We start from the raw sequence: 25,748 nt of genomic DNA, 5'->3' as shown, positions 1-25,748 counted from the left end.
ATTTTAAATAAACCTCTTATGTGTGTGTATATGATTTTTTTTCTCTCTTTTATCTGCAGCTATGCAGTGATTGCCCACGGTTGCGCAGGCTGTCCTAAACTGAAGTGTGAACGTCCAGGTTGCAACACATTCTTCTGCTATCACTGCAAGCAGGAGTGGCACCCTAATCAGACTTGCGACGCTGCCCGTGCACAGCGCGCCCGCCATAATAATGCTCACCCGCGTTCCTCCTCTGTGTCCTTCAGCCAAGATTCCATCATACAGAGTAGGTTTTCCGAGCTGGAAATATATATTCATTAACGTTAAGATTGAGACTCGTTTACGTTTGACAAAATTTTATGGAGTCGTATTGATTGTATGTTCAATGATAAAGATTTAAATAGAAATTGAATTTGATAAATGCATTTCTTGTATATTAATTGCTGCTTTATCCTTTACTATTAGCAGGTGATGACATTAAGCCTTGCCCATGCTGTAAAGTCTTGATCATAAAGATGGACGATGGCTCATGCAACCACATGACCTGCAGCGTCTGCGGGACAGAATTCTGCTGGCTGTGCATGAAAGAAATATCAGATTTACATTATCTGAGGTAGGAGTTTTCGTTTTATTTTTGTAAGCACCTATTCAGCAGTGTCCTTGAATTAAATTCCGCAGAGATATATGTATGAGGTGCATGTAGGTAAAGAAGTAGTAGTATATCGTAGATTCTTGCTTGATTGAGAAATAATTCTGTTTTATAATGTCTGAAAAAAAGAACAGATTTTATTCTGTTTTTGTGAAATTTCCACTGCTAATTAATCAAACTTCTTTTTTTGATTTCTCTTTCACAGCCCGTCTGGATGCACTTTTTGGGGCAAGAAGCCTTGGAGCAGGAAAAAGAAGATAATGTGGCAGCTTGGCATGCTTGTTGGCGCCCCTGTCGGCATAGCTCTAATCGCTGGCATCGCCGTTCCGGCCATCATCATTGGAATACCTGTATGGGTTGGTCGAAAGGTGAGCAGAAACATTTTTTTGCCCCTTATTTGAACATCCCTTCGTAATGCCTTTTTCCACTTATGTCAATAAATGAGCGGTGTATAATGAATGATGGATCAAGTTGGTTATTTGATACGTAGGTTACGTGCTCCATCATGATAATGCGTCAGCTCATAGGCACGTACCGATATCAGATTACATGTCAAAACATTGTATTTTGATACAATACATCCACAACCAGCTTATTCCTCTGATCTTGGCCCATGTGACTTTAAACTTGGATAAAGAATTTGCTTAAAGGGCAACGATTCCCAACTTTGGAAGAATTGCAGCGAGCAGCGACCTTGGCATTTCTTTATCCAGACCAGTGGTTGAAGAATACTGGGCTAGAGTCTGGCGAGCTTCCCTGTTGTTCAGGTTATATGTAGGGCCGTGTCAACATCATCAGCCCTCCGGCAAAGTGATGCTCTGGAACCCTTGTGCTAAGCAAGTACAGTAACAGCTTGCACTTGCATATTTACGTACATACTTTTGAATATCATTGTACTGCAAAACAGAGTATGCTGAAATCTGTGATGCACATTGCTGAACAATCAGTGCTACTGCAGAACAATCTAAAATAATTTTAAGAAAAGTGTAATGAAGAAACACTATTATATGGGAAATTTTAGTACAGAACATTTCCAGTCAGCCGAGAGCTCGTTGCAGAACAATGCAAAACATTCTGCTATGGGGGCATTGTCCACCAGATCTCTGCATGTAGAACGCCCTTGAAAACAGGAGTATTCTTTTGGTTATGTCTGGATAAGGGCCTGTATATTGAGATTTGGCCTTGATAAACTGATTTTCCATGATTTAACAAATGAAAATTGTATTTTATCTGGTTCATTAGATCAGAGTTCGACTGCATTTCTTCGCATCTGAATTTTTTTCACAGATCTGTTCTTCCTTTAGCCCCTTTTCATGGCTCTCTTTTCATTTGATTTTCAATATGCCATTTAGAAAGTCCCAGGACCGCAAGGGGGTATGGCATCAGGTTGAAAAACATTATTATAGTGTGTTGCTGATATTGCAATGGCGAATGTTGCATTCCTGGATTCATTTTATTATTAAGTATCCCAAGATTGATTCGCCAAACAGATGACAACAATGAAAAGACAAACCAGTTTTCACTTATAACATTTATTTTATTATTTTGAGACTAAATCATACACAAATAACATTTCCCTTTAACTCGCTTACCAGTATTAAATCTTTGCTTTAGTTTTTTTTAACACAAAAATTAAAAAATGGTTCGCTCTCACCATTTCCGGATATCGAGGCATCTCTGACTATATGATCGCAGCTTCGCCACTTATAATACTAGTCCTAACATCAGTGTAGATGTGGCCAGAAAACATAGAGTTGAAGGGTCCTAGGAGGACATCGGCAGGCATCTATCCCCTATGGCGAGACCGCGTCATTCCAGATGAAGGTCTATGAGGAAATTCTGGTCAAACCAAGAGGCGAGCAAGTGAAGAGATGAAGTGACTAGGATAGTGTCGAAGCATGGCTGTGAAACATTCATTACATGGTGACTGAAGAGAGGTTACTCCCCGACAAACCAGTCATGGCCCAGACTCTGTCCCTCCAGGGATATAAGCTTGAAAAGTAATTACGTCCACGGCAGGTTACTCCCCAGCATACACCTCATTGGGTGAAACGACTTAATACAAGTGAGTGCTTTAAGACAAAATAAAACTGAGTGTGGTACCTAGCATTCCACCGGTATTTGAAAAGAAAATGTTCCATCATGCACTATGACAGGATCCAATCGAAGGACGAATCATCAGCACTGAAATAAAACTAATTTGCATACAAAATAAATTACTGTTGCACACTAAGGCATGATTTTTGGCAACAGTCAGGATGTAAACGTGATCTGCCCCGGAGACAAAATAATATCTATAATGACTAGAATAAGGACTATTTCCGTGGGGGCCTAATGGTAATGTTACAATATGTATTGCATAATATTTTTGAAATTTTTCTCGTTAATTTGTTAAATCTTTTATTTTACTACAGCTTCATGCAAAATACACCCGCCCTTCAACAAGCAAGCACAGACGAAATCTGATAGTGTCTAGTGGCGTAATAGCATCCATACTTGTCTCACCCATACTAGCTGGAATCGCCGTCGGTAAGTAATTGCCCTTATTGATTTAAAGTCACCTTTAAATAGATGCAGATATTTCTGTTATAGGCCGAGGAAGTTTGCAGTCGTACTCTGTATTGGTTTGTATTTTAATTACACATGTTATGCATTACCGTATCCCCAGGTACAGTAAAACCTGTATGAGACAGAACGTCAAGAGATTGAAATAATGTTCCGTTTCAGACAGATTTTCGTTTTATAAAGGTGCACATCAAAGTACCAATCATCGAACAGACTATCTTTTGACTACATTCAAGACAGGTTTCCGTCTCACACAGAGTTGGTCTCGGATAAGTTTCACTGTATATGAATCGGTCATACTCCAATGAAATCAGAGATGATTTGAATATCGCTCGTATGAGCATATCGCAATGGTCATAGATAAAGGTTTCAAATTGTTTGGGATCATTGTATGGGTGGTTTTTGAAAGTTTGGTGCTCAGTTTCAAAACTTTTTTTTTACAGGTATAGGCGTGCCGATTCTTCTGGCGTATGTCTACGGGGTTGTACCGATTTCTTTGTGTCGTTCGGGTGGCTGTGGTGTGTCAACATCTCCATCTGGAGTTCGCATTGAATTCGACGAAGAGAATGAGATTGGAATAGGCAACAATCCTGCATCTGGTAATTTCGGTGAGTTTTTTTCCCCTTTTTTTGTTTTCTTGATCAAATTGGTAAAGGTACTTACGGGTTCATAAAATTCTTGCTTTGTGAGGCAAATGTTTCTTTTTATTACATTGCATGTCCCTAAACGACCAAATACTTGTCTTCGTAGATGGTGCCAGCGTGGACACGGCTGTCAGCCAGCGGGGAGTGAATCCAAGTATAGGTGAAGTGTCACTGGGCATGTCGACGAGTTTGAGCTTAGGTAGTGGGAGCCACCTAGACCGCATCGGAATGACACGAGACAGGGAAAGCGACAGGGAAAGTGCCAGCAACGTTGCATTGGCAGGGAGTATTGCAAGTGCCTCTCTTTTGGCAGGAGCTCACAAGTAAGTCTCATCTAATTGTTCCGTATCTCAAAATGTGTAAATGGAATGTCCCATATCTTTCCAAGCAGTGGTATCATAGCTGCCAAATCTCCCGAATTTTAGCTTCATCTCTCGACCTCCTGAAAAGATCTTAAATTTCCAGAATTTTTATAAAGATAAAAGAAATTCCTAATTGTCCCTAAAAGTTTCCTACTTCATTTAAAAAGAATCCCCGCTTCTGAAAACAATTTCTAAGGAGTTTCTTGTGGGGCAAAAAGTCTTTTGCCTCTGTTTTCTTCCCCGTTTGAAATGACGTCACACGTCGTAAATGGGCGAGTAGTGGGAAATTCCTTTTTTAAGGAAGTTTTACAAACCCTCTGATGGTAACAAGAAAAGTTGTTTGTCTTATTGTGCAGGGAAATAGCTTAGCAGCCAATAGTCCTGGATAATTATTGAAGACTAGTGATGCGCATGTGGTTAAAACTTCCTCTTTTGTTGAAGTTACATACATGGGATAACAAAACATGAATACTGATAAGCAAAAAAAATTTAATTTTAAAGACACTTATTCCGATGAATTTCCTTTCATCAAACGTTCCAGAAAAAAGGCAGACTTTTTCTTTTTGTACAAGTTGTCTTACGACATAAACATCGATCATGGTGGAAAGACTGACATCATCACCCTTCCAATGATTTTGGGGTCATTCGCGCAGAATTAATTTTTATTTTCAAAAGTTGGCAGCTATGAAATATAGTATAACATACACATTGAAAAGGTAGCTGGAAAGGAAGAAAAGTACGGAAATCTCTGCTCTGCTCTCATCTTTTTTCCTTCATTCTTCCCATATGTAAACAATCATACCATGTCGGGGGGGGGGGGGGTCCAATCTCAACAATGTCGCTAAATACTGTAATGAGTGTTAACTTGGCAATGGTATTGCCAAATAAAAAGTTTAAAACTGTTAACATAAAAAAAAATAAGCGGCTTTACAAAAGAGGCTTTTGTAAAGCCGCTGTAGTGGTCTAGTGGTCATAGTGACAGACTCGCATCAGTAGAATCCGGGTCCAAACCCCACCGTCGCCACAAGTGGTGGTTAGCTGAAGTTGGGTTTCTGTTCCCAACTTTGAGTTTCAAATTCGAGCCAATCTCCCCGTTAAAAAGTCTCTCCAAAGAAAGCAACAGGCCTACAATGATACAATTATTCTATCATTATTCTTCACTCTTAGTTAAAAAAAATTTATTGCAGATGGCAGCACTACACATAACAAGCATTACACAAACAAACTTCATGTTAGGTTCACTGCATGTACATTCCAACATGTACCAGTTTGCTAGACGTTTCGTAGAGGAATATGGATGAGGTGCATGTGTGGTTTAGTAGTAGTAGCCTTTTTTGTAAGACGAGTGTGCTTCATTATGCATGGGAAGTATATCTGGAATTGAAGCATACTGTTGAAATCTTTCTCTTTTGTATGTTTTTAAAATTGTGTGCTGTGCCGCTTATCTGCCCTGTTACTGATTCCATGAAATATTGCTTTTCAAAAGTATTTACGTTTAAGAATATGTTGTAATTCTATTTTTCTATTGGTGCTCAGGCTTGAAATACAGGCAGATGTGTCGTCAAACAAGCGCTTCAGCTTGAGTAGCCATAGCGAAACCGCTTCAGCTACAGTTAGTCTTAGCGAAAGATCTGCTAACATGTCTCTTGCCGATGACGCTAGTACGAAGGCTCTGGCTGGCTCAATCTTAGGTTATAGGTAAGATTTTTGAAAAATATTTTTATTTTATAAAGGGTGGTCATAAAATGCTGATATACGAGCAACTGGCGGCCGCAAAAATTAATGAATCAAATGACATTCGTAGGTGGTGGTAGGTGTCTAGAATATGCCCCCGAGAATGAAGAGGAAAACAAAACCCTAGTCGTTGCGGTTTAGTTTGAAAAATAGATGGATGATGGCAGCACTATTACAAACATTATACAGAAATAAACTTAGCTTAGGTTACAACATAAACAAACATTCCAACATCTACCAATTCGTTAAAGCAGGCATCTTCAACCCGTTGCTCATATGAGCACCATGGTGCTCCCTGAAACACCCACAGTGCTGAAGTTGGATTTTGTGCTCATGAACACTTGATCTGCCTTAGAATTAAGCACCTTGTGCAAATTGCATTCAAGGATTCAAATCATCCTAATTTCATCCATTCACGTGTCAAATTCGCCATAAGGGTGCTTCTTCAGATGATTTGTACAGGCAGTGCTTGCGACTGGAAAAAGGCTGAAGACCTCTGTGTTAGAGGTTCCATAGGGATAAGGTGCATAACCATAGGTGGAAAACCATAGGTGACATTAGAACAGTTGCCCTGTAACACCATAAAGAAAGGAGTTCTCACCAAGGGGTTGGTGCAGTGCCGTCTTAATGCATGGGCCCACCCAGGCACCTCAAGAGAAGAGGGGCCTCACAAGATTGAGATCTGGTTGAAATTTTCTAGGATTTACCAGGTAGGGCCTCCGAAAAACCACTGGGCCCGGGAGCCCATGATGCTCTTGAGGCGGCCCTGGGTTGGTTCTGGACTTCCTGCGATAATAACATGATCTGCATTAGTTGTTTCTTTGTCTGCATCTAGCACCGGTGTTTATCATGTTACAGGTACTGTTCCACCACCATTTGTTTTTTGTATTGCGCAGATCACTTTGCAATGCATGAAAGTAGGTGTTGTTGTCGTTTGATTTTTCGCAATATTTTGCTGTGTAAACTGCAAGGTTAAACCATACACATAGCTCGTCTAATTCCCCCCCCCCCCCCCCCACAGAATCTCCAACAAATTGGTTCATGCTGGAATGTGTGTGTGTTTGTGTTGTAAACCTTACCCTGGGTTTTTTTGTGTAATGCTTGCTATAGTGCTGCTATCTTCCATCTATTTTGCTAACTAACCGTGAGGGCTAGGTTTTTGTTTTTCTCTTCATTCTCCAGCACATACGTCAAAACACCATCTTGGATGTCATATGCATTCGTTGATTGTTGCAGCTAAAGGTTATCTTATATCGGCAAAATTATTTTAGTACCACCCTGTATTTTTACAGTGTATTGATGATGTTCAATGTTTGATGCTCTTGGAATTGTGAGTAGAAGATGTATCAAGGTGATTGACGTTTAGGGGGGGGGGGGGGAGTGACCTTTCCCAAACTGAGTTCTAGACGTCGTGAAATCTTGTATTCCATTTGCAGGCTGTTTTTTCCTCTGTAAACGGGACTCAACTTCAAACATTTTGTCCTAATTAACATGAGCTGGTTGCGAATAGGGAAGAGGGGGAAAGGGCAAACCTTGTGGAATTATAACTGAATTATATTTGTGTTCGTAGAGGCTTCAGTGTCTTTCCCAAAATTGTTTTTAGGTGTTTAAAAGTTACCATCAACCATTGAGGAAAACCATGTAATGTAGCTTTTCGAGACACACGCTATTGTAATTCTGTGCTTTGGGGATCGGGCAGGGAGTGCTGGGAGCATAAAATGTTTTGGAATACCTAAAATCATTTTACATGATTCTGAATGCAACGGGGCATTGCAAAAATGCGAATACATGTAAGTTCTGTCCTTGTATTTTGCAATGCCCCGTTGAAGTCCTTGTATGATTAAAATTTCTATCATTCATACATTGTTTAATTTAGACCAAAATATCAATTTGTTTTGCGGCAGCTTTGGTAAGTGCAAGGTTTACAATTCTGTTTTCTTTGGCGGTCAGATATCAAATGAATGTGTTTGTTTGCATAGTGTAAATACAGTGCAGCCTCGATAACTCAACTACCTTCATAACATTTACTATTCCATGGTTGGCACGATATTAAATTCAGTGGGAGAAACCCCCTGTAACTCAACACATGATGACCACATCCCGTTCAAGTTGAATAAGATTTTTACTTGCATTATCACAATTCATTTTCAGAAATCACCCATGCATTGATCAGTTTGAAGCATTTTACAACATTACATGTTTCAAGAGTTCTGTTATATTGTTTCTGCCGTTTTTTTTGTTGATTGATATGTGTCAAAGATTTTTCTCCCCCCCCCCTCCCAACACACCTTTGTGTAGGGTTGCATCCCATAACTAAGTAGGTAGTCTGTAAAGCCGTGTCTAAACCCGCCACCTATAGCAGAAAGCCTCCACGGGAAGCTTTGATGTCACAGAAGTTGTCCATTTCACCTGTAGTCATTGGATATAGCAGACTGATGTATGCAAAATCTTTCCTTTTTTTTGCAGTATATTCAATGACTGCAGGTGAAATGGACGACTTCAGTGATGTCATGAGCTTCAAACGGAAGCTTTCTGCTATAGACTGTTGGCTCTACTCGATGCCCAAACGTGCCATAAACCAGTTTTCCATCAAAACCTCCACATTTTGTGGGCTATAAACAGGCAGGTCCAGACCCGGCCTCGTTTGCATAGTGCATGGTCAACGGAACATACTGGAACTTGTGTCTGAAAGAAAGTTTCGCCGTAGGTGAATAGGAGCTATGAAAAAATGGGGATGGGGGATCTAGACGTCTTCATATATAACCTACAAGGGTGTATGCAGGTCAGGATTTCACTGAATATTCATATATTATTAAGGGGTAAGTTAATTAACCCTCTAGGTTCCAGTGCCACTGAGGTGCTGTATTTAATGAACTTTGAGTTTTTACAGCTAGATGAAATGCAGGGGTGCAAGAGCTGTGCAGAAACGGTTCTCTTGCTACATGGTGCGTCAAGGTGCCAAATCCCTTTGCATTTGTGCCAATTCTTGTTTGTAGTTCATAATGCACTGTAGTGCATCAAATACCCGGAATTTAGGAAAAAGCATATAAAAATTTTGTTCATGGGATGCGTTCATTCCAAGACAAGGAGAAAGGTACTGGGATTTTTTTCACTTCCCACCATCTACCACAATCTCGTTATCTCGTGACCTTGGAAAATAGTTCTTCTACCTTCAAGTACATAAAATCCTGTATTGTTATTAGTATAATCCGCGGACAATCAAAGTCCCTGAATGAATATGCCAAATTTTCTGATTTCAGAGAGCGTTTTCTCCTGCTGGTTATATATTGAAAATAACTAATTTCCTGGCTACCAACATGCGTTCAGATGGCTTGTGTACGGCATATAAATTGGCTTTATCCTCCACAAGATTGCATACGCGTCTTTGCGAAGAATCGTAAAAGGGATTGGTTTACTCGTTTAAATTACCAAAATTTTCCGGAGATCCTTGAGGAAAAAACAGGATCTGTAAAAACTCCATCTAAAATATCCATAGTTTTGTCATCTAGCCACTGTATTGTTGGACAACTGTACAACAATACAGAGGCACATATATATACATGAACGATTTAATTAAAATTTGGTAAATGTGTGGAATGAAACAGTCGCTAACTTGGCATCCGCTTAAGCCAACATGGTTTTTCGTTCCTCTTGGGGTGTTGAGAAATCAAGGTTCCACTGTATAGGTGTGCATTTAGTATTTCATATACCTTCTCTGATTTTAAAAATATTCTGAACTGCAACAGGCGATGTTCATTCAATGTGCAGATAGTGTGTGTGCCCCCCCCCCCCATCCCCAGTAGATGGGCTTGATAAGCAAAATTTGAGTGAACTTTAAATTGTTTCTCCTCTCTTTCTGGATACACCCTTCCTTGCGGAATGATTCGATATCTCTCTGTGATGTGAAGTGGGACATGTCTGGTCTTTCAATGTTCAATTTTTTTTCCTCTTTTTTAATTTTTTCAATGATAAATTTTTGTTTGTTTCTTCAACAGAGATAATTCGGCCGTAACTCCAGTGGAAGTACACGTTGACGCTCACATTGGTTGTTCCGACGAGGCGAAGCAGTCGAAGGAGCACAGCACGAATGGCTCGATCTGCGAGGATGGCTCAGAGCTGCCCGACGGATCAGTCTGCCGCAAACAGGACTCGCAACCCACCCTTGGCAGTAGTAGTAGTGCTGACAACTGTCCCCACACCTCGTCTCGACTGAGGATGTGGAAGAGTTCGAAGAAACGGAAACATGGCACCATCCAAGACGATTCTTCCGCCGCTGATTTTTTCCAAAATGCTGATACCACTTCTCTCAAAAGCGACACCTACTCATTCACCAGCCATGTTCATTTCAGCGAATTCAAGGAGGACAGCGTAACCTACATAGACGAGAGCCCCTGCGGGGAGGCATCGGTCGGCTGTCGGAACTCAGACTCTAACTGTAAGCCAGAAGAAGAGGAGGCGATGATCCAATTTTCACCGGATGGAAGAACTGCATGCGTCATCGAGATCCCAGATGCAGAAGATGGCCCTGCAGCCACGAAAGAGACAGCCAGTCTCCCGAAGAAATCCTCTAATAAGTGTGTCGTCCGTTCCGTCAGCTTCTGTGACGGTTGTGCCGTCGTTCCGCTCTGCCCCGATGCTGCCTTCCCGCGACCCGCGGGTCCCCAACAGAAGAAGACGCCCTCGAAGAGAAGCATCCATGGGTGCTATTGCCAATGCGAGGACGCTGCCTTAGTAGAAAGAGCTTATAAGTTGCCTTGCAGCCTGCAAGATATCTCGACGACCGCAGAGGGGGATCGTCGTCGCCCAGAAGATAGTCGCAGCTGCGAATCGAAGGTGGCCGCCGCGGCCCGAACGGCTTCGGTGGACTGTGTTCTCCACCAGCAGCCTTGCCGTGACGAGCCTTGCAGGCGTTCGCATTCACAGTCGTCTGGACTACTAGACGGGAAGTATTTCCGCTTGAGATCGTCGCAGCAGCAGCCTTACGATGGCCAAATTAGAAGTAGCAGTAGCGCGGTCAACTACATAAAAACCGAACACGCGTTTTGGAAGCCCTGTGACGCGGGGTCCAGCTCAACGTGAAGTTGCCTTTTGAAATGATGAGAGATAATTAATTAATTGAGGACATTTAGTGTAAACACACACAAACATGTGAGTCTTGTGAATACATAGATGCGAGAGAGAAAAACTGCTATAACTATATTAAACATATTATAATAATGACTATTTCGTGATCGATTCCATACCAGTTTAGTGCAAAATCGCTGATTTAACAAAAAAATATAATTAATTGAATTTAAAATTTGTAATTTTGATATGCCGTAGCGCTTCTTGATAGGAGTGGAGGGGGGGGGGGTTTCTCGTAAAATCGAGGTAAATTTTTTTTGTTTCTCGTCGTTGATTTACTTCGAGCAGGGAATGTTCCGTCGAATGATGTACATTATTGCCGTTGTAATTTAAGAAGGAAAAAGCTTGTTTTTTCCCTTTTGTGGGCAACGCTGCTGCCATTTGTAAAAAAAAAAAGATTTTTTTTCCTAGATTTTATTTTTATGCCAAAATAAAGGGAAAGATTGGCAGCAACATGTGTATATCGAGCATGTTCGAAGGAAAAAAAATATGCTGAATTATTTTCCAACGCATGTGGAATGGAAATTAAACAAGAAAACAAAAAATTGCTGTTTCGTGACTTCTTTTTTCCTGCTTGTTTTATTGGCGTCTTTAATTTTCCACACTGTTGTGGAAACGTTAAAGTTAGACATATGCTGGCATGAGTTCCAAATCGGCTGCATAAAACTCTATTGTCAGACATGCCCGGGACGTGTGTTTTTTACCATATGCCTTACACAGGCATGTAAAAAAACACCACATAAAAAAATTTGAAAGGTGTTGTCAACGTGCAAACATTTCAATCTAGCTTTACAGCCTGGGGTATGTTGCGGCCATAGCCCTCTCGCAATCATAAAACTGGGCCTCGTAGGCTCGGATCTTTCTCTGTGGTAAACAGTGATACCTCGACTAATGAAGATAATTTGCATCTGAATCACGTTCGATTTCTCATAAGTTGCTATGGAAAATCACTTTCCAAGTACTGCACTTTTTTGAAAACACCAAGAAGCAAAGGAAAGACTTTCTTTTTCTTTCTTCTCAGATATTATGTTGCGGTGAACTCAGGAAGAAAAGTATACTAGTCTCTATCAGGAGCCACTGTGGTTGAAGATCCAGGTTCGAACCCCACCATAGCCGCAGTGGTGGTCGGCTGAAGTTGGTTTTCTGCGGTTCCCAACTTTGAGGCACGAATGCGAGCCGATCTCCCCATTTATACAAATACAACGCCACAACAGGCAAATTGCCCAACGAGGTGGCTGACTTAAGAACATCATGGATCCCTGAGCCATTTTTTGGAGGCCTTACCTACTACTGCTACACCACACATGCACCCCCCAACGAATCGGTACATGCAGGAATGTGCGTGTACGTTTAGTGAAACCTGACGTGAAGTTTTTTTTGTTTCTCTGTAATGCTTGCTATGTGTAGTGCTGCCATCTGCCACCAGTTTTTCTAACTATGAGTGAAGTGTTATGATTGAATGATTTATCGTTGTAGGACTGTTGCTCTCTGTGGCAAGACTTTTTAACGGGGAGATCGGCGCGCATTTGCGCCTTGAAGTTGGGAACCACAGAAAACCAACTTCAGCCGACCACCACTGTGGGGTTTCCACTGTCCACACCGGATCCTTGCATCGAGAGTCCGTCACTTATAACCACTCGACCACCACAGTGGCTCGCCGCAGAGCGCAACAGGCCTACGTACAATGGTATAATTATTCATTCCCTCACTATGAGTTGAGAAAAAACTGTTTAAAAAAATTGACTGCAGATAGCAGCAATACACAAACTTCATGGAAAGTTCTCACTATACGTACACACACACTCCAACATGTACCGATTCATTAGAAGTTGCGCAGAGGAATATTAATGAGGTGCATGTCTAATTTAGCAGTAGTCTCTACCAGGAATCTAACCCAGTTCTCTTGTGCAATCTGGGCAGGCTATCCATATACACTACTGAAGACATGACCATTCCTTCCTTATTATGCTCTGTAGGGTGACATGGTTAGCATGAGGTATAGTAATCTCCTTAACTTCAGCAAATGGCCGTTGCAAAATTGAGAAATTTTTCTTTAGCCGAGGGTTATCTATTTTTTTGGTGTCGTTTCAAGCGTCCTCTTACGTTTTGGAAAATTCATCAATTTTTTTCACTTTGAAACAAATATCTCTTCATTGGCATGAGTCCATGTTTTTCCCCCCACACAGTTTTACATGCTTTGACCAACGCCCTCAAAATTATCAGACGAATCCAAGTTGCCTCCAAGCAGGGGCTAATGCTATTCTAAGCATGGCCCAACTTTCCCCAGGATAACGTGAAAAAGACAGTCTGAAAAACAGCTCTGAACACATAGGCGGGGATAGACTTGGAAGTCTTGGAGCACTGTCATCATTGCTAGGGGGGGGCTCATATATACATTAGATCAGTCTACTCCACCTTTGAGGCTAGGAGGGCAATGCCCCCCCCCCCCCCGTATCTTCGCCCATGGCTCTGAACAATATCCATTTTAAGAATACCATTGTTTGTGCTTACCAACAACAGATGCCGTATATGAAATGGGGGGGGGGGTTATCTATTATTCTTCTGAGGGTAAAGAAAGCCACCCTCCGTGCTTTAGGCGAAGTAATAAAACTGACCAGAAGGTGGACACAATTCAGTATAAGCTAAGGAAGACGGATCGTTATTCATTTCTCTTTTGCTCCAACTCATGTCTACAGAGTCAGAATGTTGAGACGTTTCAAGTCCAAGACTAAGGGAAAAAAATAACTAACCAATAGACGGCTACATTAAATAAGCTTGACAACTGTAGGAGCAATGCATTACTTCTTGCAGATTATGATAATTCTACTTTACTAACATCTACTGTGGAAAGGAAAGTATGATGGCAGAAAAAAAAAGCTATACAATATTGGACTTGAAATGTCCGAACATTTTGACATGTCTAGTATAGACATGAGTTGGAGCAAAACAAAAAAGAATAACGATCGGTGTTTCCACACACACAGGGCCGTCATTTCAACTTTTTCCAAGGAGGGGGGCAACGAGCATGTACTAAAGGTAAGCATATATATATATTTATATATATATACCATTTGTAGTGTATTTTCAAAAGCCGGGGGGGGGGCAACGGCCCCCCCGTAAATGACGGGCCTGTATATATACACATATATATATACCTTTAGTGTATTTTCGAAAGTCGGTGGTTGACGGGCCCGAGTCTTTCCTCTCTTTTAATGAACGGTGCCCAACTTCTGTTCAGTTTTATTACTTTGTTTGCAAAAAAAAAGGGTTTTTTTTTCTTTACCCTCAGAAGTTTATCTTTTGCGAGTGTGTTAACGGGCGCATGTTTTTATTGTAAACGGGTGTGACCCTACTGCAACCTTGATTCTAATCATCCCACTAATGTAAACTTCCCAAAATGCCGTGATCGAATTTTATTCATAATCTTACGAATTTTGTGCTCCATTAAGTATCATTGCGCTGTGAATCTAAGTCAATAACCACAGGCCCGTGTAAATGACAAGTCCAAGGATACCAAGATAAAACAGTTAATTAATCTTTAATTATTAGGCTACTATAAATAAGGGCATTAAATATACGATTTACAAATAGAAGCTAGGATAGTGCATTACATAATTTCAATTTACATGGAGAGTGATAAATGGTTCGTAAAGTCGGAAGTGTGACTTACCCCAAATCCGGTGAAGTTCAACTTCACTTCTTCGTTGTTGCCCATCTCACGCTTATCTTGTGGACTTCCACAACCTCTCTCTATCTCACTCACTCAGTCTCTGTATCTCTCTCTGAGTCTCCCAAACTTCATATATATATTTTTCTTTGGCTATCCGCCTACTCCTACCTATATTCCATAAACTTCATTTCATTCGCTAATTCCGATTTTCTTTCCTAAATTTTCTTTACCGAACTTCTCTTCACTTTACATTATTGGATAACATTTTCCTATAGACATGCGTTTCATTGGCTACTGCTATCCCTTTGGTTCGGTTGACGTTTCTGTGGGAACTATTCCCGGAATTCGCAAGACTCCTTTCACCTAAACCATCTGCTCTAACCCTGGACTTTCTCACGCTTTTTCATGTATACAAAATTCTGACCAGCTGCAAATATCATTGAAATATGAGCGCGGCCGCTGAATTTTATTACCATATTCTTCTTATACAACTTATACCGATTTCTTTCATAGTGTCCTGCACCCTTTATGCGATTCATTTCAGTCCCCATATTTATAGATCTGTTTATCGCTACTTTTTATACTACTACTTCGATTCTGTATTCCTTACGTGCTACGGTCAAATTTATAGGTTTCTTTCATGATCCATATTCTTTGGGACTCTAACTCCTAACACCTGGCTGGTATGGCTTTGAAATACATAATTTCAAAGTCCATCCTTTCATACCATTATTCCTCGAACGATACGATTATTTAACTTTGCTAATTCCTTTACAGTATAACATTCCTCCCCCTGACGTTAAAATTTGCTGTAAGCAAATTTTAAAGCTTCAATCAATTTATGAGGATATGGGGTTGTAAAGAGGACTATAGTTACTCACTGTACTACACTATTACTTGGGCTATGCCAAAAACTGTTGGGGTAAGTCACCACTTCTTTTACAATATATATTGAAACACGAAAAATATGAATAGTTATTGAACATAAACATTGTATAAACATTTCCTATATATAATAAACATGAACTCAAGCAATGATATCAATTTCACCATCAACTTAATAGAAGATGAGGTATGGTACATGACATAAAATCTCCTATGCATTAGAGCCACTCTATGACAGTCCAACCGCAAACACTATATTTATTCATCTGCAAAGAGAACTTTTGGACTTTGTAGAAAATAGACAGTCTCACATAAATAAAATTATCAAAAAATATTTCTCCATCACCTGCATAAAATAGGATTATAGGGACATATTGACTTTTTTTTTTTCATCATCTGAAAATCATTTGGTGAAAATATCTGCATTCTCTTGAAATATATAAATATAAAATATAGCACTGTTTGTTTCCATGAGTATAACCATATCATCGTTTACAAAATGATAACATAGTGGAACAAGTGAATACAAATAGGAAGATAGTTAACATAATGAGTAATAGGAATCGCATCCCTTGCGATATAAAAGATGCAGTAATATTTGTCCATGGTGCAAACCGATGACTCGGCGATATTTGGTTCGCATAAAAGGCCAAAGTTGATAAGTTCGGGTGGAGAATTTCGAGGTTGGGATTCTCCAAACAGAAAGTTAGGGGTTGACATGTATGAACTGTCCTTCCATATAAACACAGTTTATCCGATAGGCACCTGGTTTCTACCTGGAACTGCACCGCTAGTTTTTCTGGCGTAGTTCCCAAATGTAGAGTACTTGTCGCCACCGTGATGCGTTGAAAACTCACTGACACTGTCCCTTCGGCACACGAACTATAGGCGACAAAGGTCAATCGTGCTAAAGGGTTGCACGAGTAACAACCTTCTGCTGTAATTTCTTCCGTATGGAATTTCGGGCACACTGTACGCCGTTCCATCACGATGTGGTATAAAAATAGTGGTAACCGATAGTGCGTGGTAATGCTGAGACTTTATTCTCGATCATTCTGCGGAGAGCCGACGTCACCATGTGACAATGTAACACTTCTTCATAAGCGCTACACTGTATACTGTTCTCATCGAAGATTAAAGAATTCGTTAGCGAACTGTTAGCTTGAATTTGTCCAATAGCGTTGCCTTGAGGTACTCCTGCTGGAGCTGCATGTTCGATATACGCCTCCCTTTGTTTTCCTACTCGCATTATGAGTGAATTTTGCATTAACTGGGTTGGTTGGTCGTACGCGCCAAGAATATGAATTTTAACACCTTTTGTCGTGGACATGACATGATTTGTGACCGTCGCTTGAGATGACGCGTTCATGCTCTCTGTAATTTCCAAATCATAAAAACACGAGTATCCCGTGACGGCCCGTACTTCATAAGTCCTTAAATGATCAGGGACTAGGAAGGCTCTATAAAACAAACAACCTTGGGAGTCAATGATTGTGCATGTCGAGGAACCCGAGTCCATCGCTATACATCTATTTATTCCTGGGTATTGTTTAGACTCAGTCGTTTCCGCAACAAAACTTTTAGCTGGAACACAATGCTCGCCCCATCCACACATAGCGTTTTGCGGGCACGCTACTTGGGCGACGGTTTTCAGTTCGGTAGGAAACGTGAAGTATTGTCTCTGGGTATTTCCAATTACACCTGACCTTGTTCAATTTTATACTTAGAGAAAATATATTATTTTTGTTTTCATCTTGGAACCACAAACACTGAGTGAATTTCAAATTCTCGAGGGTAATCGTGGCGTGTGTGGTAAGTTTACAAGTGTCTTTGTCATGCACATTTTCACATTCGGTAATCGTTGAAGTCACTATTAAATGGTTATTGCATGTGGTGTCTAGCGAGCATACTACCGATAATAAAGCGAACAGCACCAACAGGGTCGCGGTTTGGTTAGGCATTCCAATCCCGTTTAAAAATTGTTGCGTTTGATCAACGGAGTGACGCAACCGGCGACCGACATGGACCCCTTCAATCATTGTTAATCTCGCTGTACCTCTAATTATGCGATAGGTGTGGTACACCACGCTGAAACCCGATTTGATAATTGTGAGAACAGTCGTCAATGCTGTTTTGAGATATATGACCATAATAGAAGTCATTAGTATACACAACGCATACACAGTATATTGTATGGTCGGTGGCAAACATCGTAAATGTTCAAAGGCCGCTACACAGAAAAGACATGGCAATTTCCGGCAAATGGTTCTACCATTGATACGTAATTCTTCTCTCATCGTTAATCCGCGCTGTTCAGCCACGAATATAAATTGAAGGAGTCCCGGAAATCTGAGGAAATTCTCGGGCACCACTGCTTGCTTAACGGAATTATTGAAATGAACAATTTCTTCTAGTCCTTCTTTCCTTACTATTAAAACACCCGATGTAGAAACTCTAACTACAGGGTCATGAAATTCGATAAATTGTCCGTTATGATTAAAAATGGCTTCTTCTTGATCCAACAAAGCACGGTGATGACGCTTGTGCACACTAGAAATAAGATCTAGAAAGAGAAAAGTTGTAGCTTTTTTTTTTTTTTTCTTGTACTGATTCTTAGTGATTAAGGAAAGTCACCTTCCTATATACAAACCAGATTATATTAGATATCTCTCTCCATGAATTTATTAAAGTTAAAATGACGGCAAATTGTTACCATTTACTATTTTCTTATTAATTAATAGTAATGACATTCAATAGTTTCTGAGCTAGCGAATCTGCGATTCGGTCCAGAACAGTCTTTTCGGATTCTTGGTAATCACTTGGTTGTGATATCCAAGACATGAATTTTTCAGCCATGGTTGTATCATTTTCTACATGACTGTTACCGCTATTGGATGCATTAGAATTTTCTACGGAATTACTGTTCGTCCTTTGATCAATAATATTTAACTTCTGTACTCGACCATATTCATCCCGCGGTCGAAGATTATAATGGGACTCTTCTCTTATAGTTCCGGAACTTTCCCTTTCAATGGATTCTTGCTCACCCCCCATTTCATTTTCGTCTATAAAAGGAAGGTCATCCCAAGCAATAGAAAAATTCTGTGGGGTGACATTCGGTTCGGCGTCTGTGTTGCCCCCCTGGTCATCTGTAACTGGTATTGTGTTATTTTTTGGGTATTGGTATGAATAGAGAAACTCGGGGAGATCCAAAAAGGCATTGTCGTCATTGTTGCTTTCTGTAGCTTGCGGTATTTCCGTATTTTCGTCCTCAGTCGTTTCTTGTCCTTCGTCTGCGGAATTCTCATCATCTATTATTTCCGGGTAAGGTTCATAGGGTCTTTCTAATTGAATTTTCGTTAATCTGTCACTATGTACGCATTGACTAGGTTTCTCTGGTTTATAAATATGTTTTATACAAAATAGTACTGGTGATTTTTGTTCAACAATACGGTAAGGACCTGAAGATAATCTGCATAATTTACGATTAACTCCTTTCTTAAGTAAACCCGGATTATATAAATAAACCATATCACCTAATTTCAACTTTTTATCGAATGCGGTTTTCTCCCGATATTGCTCTTGCTGCTCAGCCGCTGCAAGCATACTTGTCCGCACAAATTCGTGCGCTTTTTGCAACTTCGGTAGCAATTGAAGAACATAATCTTCATGCGTATAGTAATTAAAAGTTTGGGGTTCTTTCAATAACTCCTCCGCTGTATTCATGTCTTTCCCAAAAAGAACAAAATATGGACTTTCTTTCAGTACCGCATGTACAGCGCTCCGGTAGGACATGAGAACATGGGGTAAAAGATCATCCCATTCATTTGATTCGTCTAAAAGGCATGATAAGGTATGCGTTAAGGTAGCGTGACACCTCTCATTAGAACTATTTGTTTGCGGATGTAACGCGGATGTTGAAAGTGGTTTTATTTTAAGCTTTTCCAGCATTGCTCGGAAAACTGACTTATGTAAGTTGGATCCCCTATCAGTGAGACAAAATTGCGGTCGGCCATAACGCGCAATTATTTCCGAATAAAATGTCCGTGCTAAAGTCTCTGACTTGGTGTCAGGTAACGCTACTGCTTCAATGAATTTACTAAAATTATCCATCATCACCAATATGTATCTATTACCATGCGAAGTTATGTGAAAAGGACCCATTATATCAACCGACACTAATTGAAATGGCTCCGTAGGGATAAAATTACGTTGTAATGAAGCCTTTTTACGTGGGTCATGACTACGCCTTTCTAAACAAATACGACAAGTATTGACATGAATTTGACAGTCTCTGTAATAGCCGGGCCAAAAATACTGACTCCTCAGGCGCTGAAAAGTTTTGTCAAATCCCATGTGACTGCTTAAATTGTCGTGTATTTCCGTTAATATTTCGTTACGCAAAACTAGGGGTATTACAACCTGTTCAATATAATCATCCCTGATGGGACGGATATCTTTAGACGCATAATGACATAAAAGACCATTTTTCATGAAATAAGCGTCACCCATCTTTTTAACTGGTTCCGCGTTTTGCCCAGTTAACATGTCAATAATAGGTTTTAATTGAACATCGCGTCTTTGCTGTTCACGGATTCGTTGTTCTAATGATGAATGGTCGGTCGTTACAGTATTTATAGCACGGCTCAGACAGTCTGGTGCTTGATTCGACTGTCCAGCAACGTGCTCGACTTGAAAATCATATTCGGCTAAATTCAAACACCACCTGGTTAGCCGAGGGTTTTTTGTCTTAAGCGAAATTAGGTATTGGAGTGGTCGATGATCGCTCTTTACCCGAAATCGTCTCCCAATTAAATAGGGCCTAAAATAGTTTATCCCCTCCATGATAGCAAGTAATTCTTGCTCCACTGCTGGATAATTTTGTTCCGCGGGTTTAAATTTACGGGACATGTACGCTATGGGGTGATTACCACCATCATACTCTTGATACAAACAACACCCAATTCCTATTTTGCTGGCATCCGCGGACATAATAAATTCCTTGGTAAAGTCGGGAAATGCCAGTACAGGTGGGTTTCGTAGCGCTTGCTGAAGATATTTAAAAGCTTCTTGCTGCCTTTGGCCCCATGTAAAGTTTATATTTTTCTTAGTTAATTCAGTAAGGGGTTTAGCAATGTCAGAGTAAAATGGTATGAACTTCTTAAAAAAATTACACATGCCCAGGAAACGTCGAACTTCCTTTACCGTCCGTGGTTGCGGAAATTCGTCGATAGCTTTAACATTATCCGTGTGGGAACGAATTCCATTTTGGAAATTATATGACCTAAATATTTAATCTCGGTTTGAAAGAATTTACATTTCTTCGGTGCAAGCTTTAAATTGTACTTCTCGAGTAATTTAAATACTCTGACCAATTTCTGTAAATGTGACTCAAGATCCGGACTAGCTATTAATATATCGTCAATGAAACAATGTATATAATCATCATTTAATTCTGATAGAAGACTATTGGCCAATTTTTGGAAAGCCACAGCACTATTCTTCATCCCCATCGGCAAACAATTGAATTGGAAACAGCCCTCCTCATTACGGAAGGAAACTAGGGGTCTATCCTCTTCGGCGAGTTCAAGCTGATAATATGCACTACAAAGATCCAGGCTGCTAAAATATTTGGCTCCCTTTAATTGTGCCAAAATGTCCTGGATTAAAGGTAAAGCATACTCATCCGATTTGATTGCCTCATTTGTCCGTCTAAGATCGACAACCATGCGATACGTATTTTGTTCTCGTTTTCTCACCATGATTGTCGGTGCGGGGTGAGAACTGACACAAGGCTCAATTATTTTACTCTGCAACATGTCGTTAATTTGTTTCCTCATCTCTCCTCGTAAGTGATAAGGTGTCCGATATATCGGCGACTTTTTTATTTCCTGATCCGACCACGAGATTTTATATTTTCCAAGAGACGTGCGCCCAATTTCACTGATATCGCGGACGAAAACATGGGCATAGCTCAAAAGCAAAGGGGTTAGTTTCCTTTTGATCCCTGGTGGCAAGTCACCTAAGTCAAAGTCCTGTTCTGTTAATTTATTTAATTTCTTATTCTTCAATGGTATTGGAGGTTCACCTATTTCGTCACAATCGATTACTGAAACTCTTCCCAGCTTCGTACCTTTACTTACATGTTTATGATGTTGTGACACATTGGCAATTAACACATTAATTTTCCCATGCTCATCGACCTTTCCCACTGAATGGGCCACCCATACTGAATTTGTCATATTCCTATTTCTTGGTGAAACTTCTACCTCATTTCCACATTGAAGTTGTGGAACCTTCACTGATATAATTTTAGACGATCGCGCCGGTAACCACAGTTTTTCGCTCAATGTGATATTTACACTACTACTGCCATTAGGAGTCGCACCTGGTGTACCTACTAATAAGGGGATATTCGTAGACTGATTACGCAAACATCCACTTCCTACATCCAAAATAAACTTTCCCGATTTTATAAAGTCAAAACCTAAAATGACCTTATACTCTTTACTGAGCTCATAGTCGGAAACATATACTTTCTGATTAATTGTAAAAGATCCAACTTCTATAGGTACACTAAAACATGAATTATGGGGCAGTGTTTGTCCCGTGACACCACGAATTTCAATCTTATCATTTAGTATCTCTTGACATTGCGCATTATTTACAATTTTTTGCATGAGAATGGGGTCAATGACACTTATACAAGCCCCGGAATCCACGAGAGCGGGGAATTCGAGTGAACCCACTCGTACTATTATAATAGGTAGGTTATGGCCTAAAATTCCCGGTTGGTTAAGGAAGGATACGCAGTTTTTGTGTAGTTGGCCTCCCCTACCCAAAAATTGTCACTGCCTCTCCATTTGCTGACCGTTCCTGCTCTGACTTCTATAATTCCCTCTTCGGGAGGAAAGGTTTGCTCTATTCATTGGAATAGGCCTGCTCGGAAAAACGCTGACATTCGGACAATGTCGAATGAAGTGTGCGCTTGATCCACATTGAAAACAGGCGCGGTTGCCTTGTTGGGGCGCTCTAGCTAAAGGCCGTTGTGGGTCATTGTATCGTTGGGAAAAGTTACGAGTGTGGGATTGTTGATTATGAATGGGAGCGAAACTGCTCCTATTGTGAGACCCTTTTACCTCTCTCATCTCCTTGGAGAGTTCCTCAAGTTTAGTACGCTGTTGTACCGACTCATTCATAATTTCGGCCATCATTGATTGCAAAGAAGCGAAATCGAAATTTGACTGCGGCTGTTGATTCGAGGCTACATTAACTGTCCCGAATGAACGGCAAAGACCTTCATTATTTTCTATTAACGTAGCGATTTTAATCGCCGTTGCTAGATCTTGGGGATCCTGGTTTAACACACTTTTTTGAATTCGGGGATTAAGTCCCGCTAGAAATTGGGATAATTTTGTGCGGTCGGCGAGACGCTCCACTTCCGGGCTAGAAAAATTTGCCCCTTCAAGGAAACCGAAAGCCGCATTCTTGATTCGTGAAGCGAATTCTTTGACGTTCTCATTTGCCTTTTGTTTACAACCCGTGAAATTTTGCAAATGATATGTTAAGGGAAATTCGTTGTGGAAAAACTTCAAAAATTCAGTTTTGAAACGTTCATAATTTGTTTCGGATCTCAGTTCCGGACTGGTGGCAACAAATTCGGCAGCGCGTCCTTTCAATTTTGATTTCAGGACAATTAATTTTTCATTATCCTGCCAGTATGCTAATTTTGCGGTATCCTCTAGGGATTCAATAAAATATTCGGCCGAAAACGACGGTTCTGAACCGGAAAAATTTGCGATTAGCCCTAAATAGCCAGTGATTGTGTTAACCTTTACTTGGGGTGCTTCACCCGATGAATGCACCACACTACTACCACCGTGATTAGGCATTGTAATATACCGCTTACGAAAAGTTCTTGAATATTAATATGAAATTACGTTATATATTAATGCAACCTTGGACTCACATTGACACGGTACTGGTCTGAGGCACCATTGTTAACGGGCGCATGTTTTTATTGTAAACGGGTGTGACCCTACTGCAACCTTGATTCTAATCATCCCACTAATGTAAACTTCCCAAAATGCCGTGATCGAATTTTATTCATAATCTTACGAATTTTGTGCTCCATTAAGTATCATTGCGCTGTGAATCTAAGTCAATAACCACAGGCCCGTGTAAATGACAAGTCCAAGGAAACAAAGATAAAACAGTTAATTAATCTTTAATTATTAGGCTACTATAAATAAGGGCATTAAATATACGATTTACAAATAGAAGCTAGGATAGTGCATTACATAATTTCAATTTACATGGAGAGTGATAAATGGTTCGTAAAGTCGGAAGTGTGACTTACCCCAAATCCGGTGAAGTTCAACTTCACTTCTTCGTTGTTGCCCATCTCACGCTTATCTTGTGGACTTCCACAACCTCTCTCTATCTCACTCACTCAGTCTCTGTATCTCTCTCTGAGTCTCCCAAACTTCATATATATATTTTTCTTTGGCTATCCGCCTACTCCTACCTATATTCCATAAACTTCATTTCATTCGCTAATTCCGATTTTCTTTCCTAAATTTTCTTTACCGAACTTCTCTTCACTTTACATTATTGGATAACATTTTCCTATAGACATGCGTTTCATTGGCTACTGCTATCCCTTTGGTTCGGTTGACGTTTCTGTGGGAACTATTCCCGGAATTCGCAAGACTCCTTTCACCTAAACCATCTGCTCTAACCCTGGACTTTCTCACGCTTTTTCATGTATACAAAATTCTGACCAGCTGCAAATATCATTGAAATATGAGCGCGGCCGCTGAATTTTATTACCATATTCTTCTTATACAACTTATACCGATTTCTTTCATAGTGTCCTGCACCCTTTATGCGATTCATTTCAGTCCCCATATTTATAGATCTGTTTATCGCTACTTTTTATACTACTACTTCGATTCTGTATTCCTTACGTGCTACGGTCAAATTTATAGGTTTCTTTCATGATCCATATTCTTTGGGACTCTAACTCCTAACACCTGGCTGGTATGGCTTTGAAATACATAATTTCAAAGTCCATCCTTTCATACCATTATTCCTCGAACGATACGATTATTTAACTTTGCTAATTCCTTTACAGTATAACAAGTGTCTTTTTTTTTTTGCATCCTATTTTCTTTATTTCTAAATGGATAATAAGTACCCCCCCCCCTCTAGTACAAATCATCTGCTGTTTGGTAAAACAATGGTGTTCTCAAAAAATGGGTATATTTTTCGGTTTTCTCTTCGCTTTCAGACTGTCTTTTCCATGTTGTCCTGGGGAAAGCTGAGCCACGGTTAGAATAGCATCTGCCCAGCTTGAAGGCAACTAGGATTAGTCTGGGAATTTCGAGGGCATTGGTCATAGCGTGTAAAAATGTGAGAGGGGGGTGGGGAAATAACACATGCCAATGAATAGATATATGTTTTAGAGCAGGCATCTTTTTTTTCAGCCCGTTACTCACGAGCACCATTGTGCTCCTTGAAGTACCCAGAGTGCTCAACGCTCGTGCCCGATTTTGTGCTTGCGAGCATTTGATCAATGTTTCAACAATACCTTGGAAGAATTGCATCCAAGGATTGAAATCATTTCATGCATTCGTATATTAAACTTGCCGTAAAGGTGCTCTTCTTTTGACGATGGGTACAGGCAGTGCTTGTGACTGGAAAAAGGTTGGAGACCTCTGTTTTTTAGAGAAAAAAAATTATTCCAGAAACCTCTGAAAAGGACCACCAAAGGACAAATTTTCTAAAACATAGGGCATTTTAAATGACACCGAAAAGGTGTTGTTCTCGGATGGCAACAGTATGTGTAAAAAGAAAAATTATTCTGCAAGAACTTAAGAAAAACCCCTTACTTTTGGGTGGAGGGCACATTGTTTTTTTTTGCCCAAAATGAAGTCGCATGCCTATAGCAGTTTCCCAATCTTTTGAAGTTTGCGACACCGTTGGGAATAACGTCAAAATTTAGGGCACCCTTCCTTGAATACAGAGTTTACTACAACAAAAATCACTGAGTGAAAATACATCAGTAGTTTTGTTTGATTAATCATTAATGTCAAACTTTTGATTGATGCTTAGAGCACGGACACTTGATATCA

General features: G+C 40.2%; 1 protein-coding gene across 2 annotated transcripts in view; it reads left to right on the top strand.

Moving 5' to 3' along the window:
• LOC149067772 (E3 ubiquitin-protein ligase RNF19B-like) overlaps positions 1–11,596 on the top strand; it is a 34,055-nt gene extending 22,459 nt beyond the window's left edge. Inside the window, exons 5-12 of one of the 2 annotated variants that reach the window (XM_089251986.1) lie at positions 60–265; positions 445–592; positions 834–996; positions 3,043–3,157; positions 3,637–3,801; positions 3,944–4,160; positions 5,736–5,897; positions 9,929–11,596. In XM_089251986.1, coding sequence (XP_089108112.1) covers positions 60–265; positions 445–592; positions 834–996; positions 3,043–3,157; positions 3,637–3,801; positions 3,944–4,160; positions 5,736–5,897; positions 9,929–11,012 — 2,260 coding nt within the window. In that variant the 3' untranslated portion in view covers positions 11,013–11,596. The remainder of the gene's footprint in view (positions 1–59; positions 266–444; positions 593–833; positions 997–3,042; positions 3,158–3,636; positions 3,802–3,943; positions 4,161–5,735; positions 5,898–9,928) is intronic. The other variant, XM_089251985.1, reaches the window with a different exon arrangement.
• Positions 11,597–25,748: the final 14,152 nt, after the last annotated feature.

Source organism: Pholcus phalangioides, unplaced genomic scaffold (assembly GCF_987345545.1).
Source record: "Pholcus phalangioides strain wild (caught in Gottingen) unplaced genomic scaffold, Ppha-v1.0 ptg000028l_1, whole genome shotgun sequence".
Lineage (NCBI taxonomy): Eukaryota > Metazoa > Arthropoda > Arachnida > Araneae > Pholcidae > Pholcus > Pholcus phalangioides.
The sequence above is the reverse complement of the archived record's forward strand: the minus strand, read 5'-3'. Positions and strand labels throughout refer to the sequence as shown.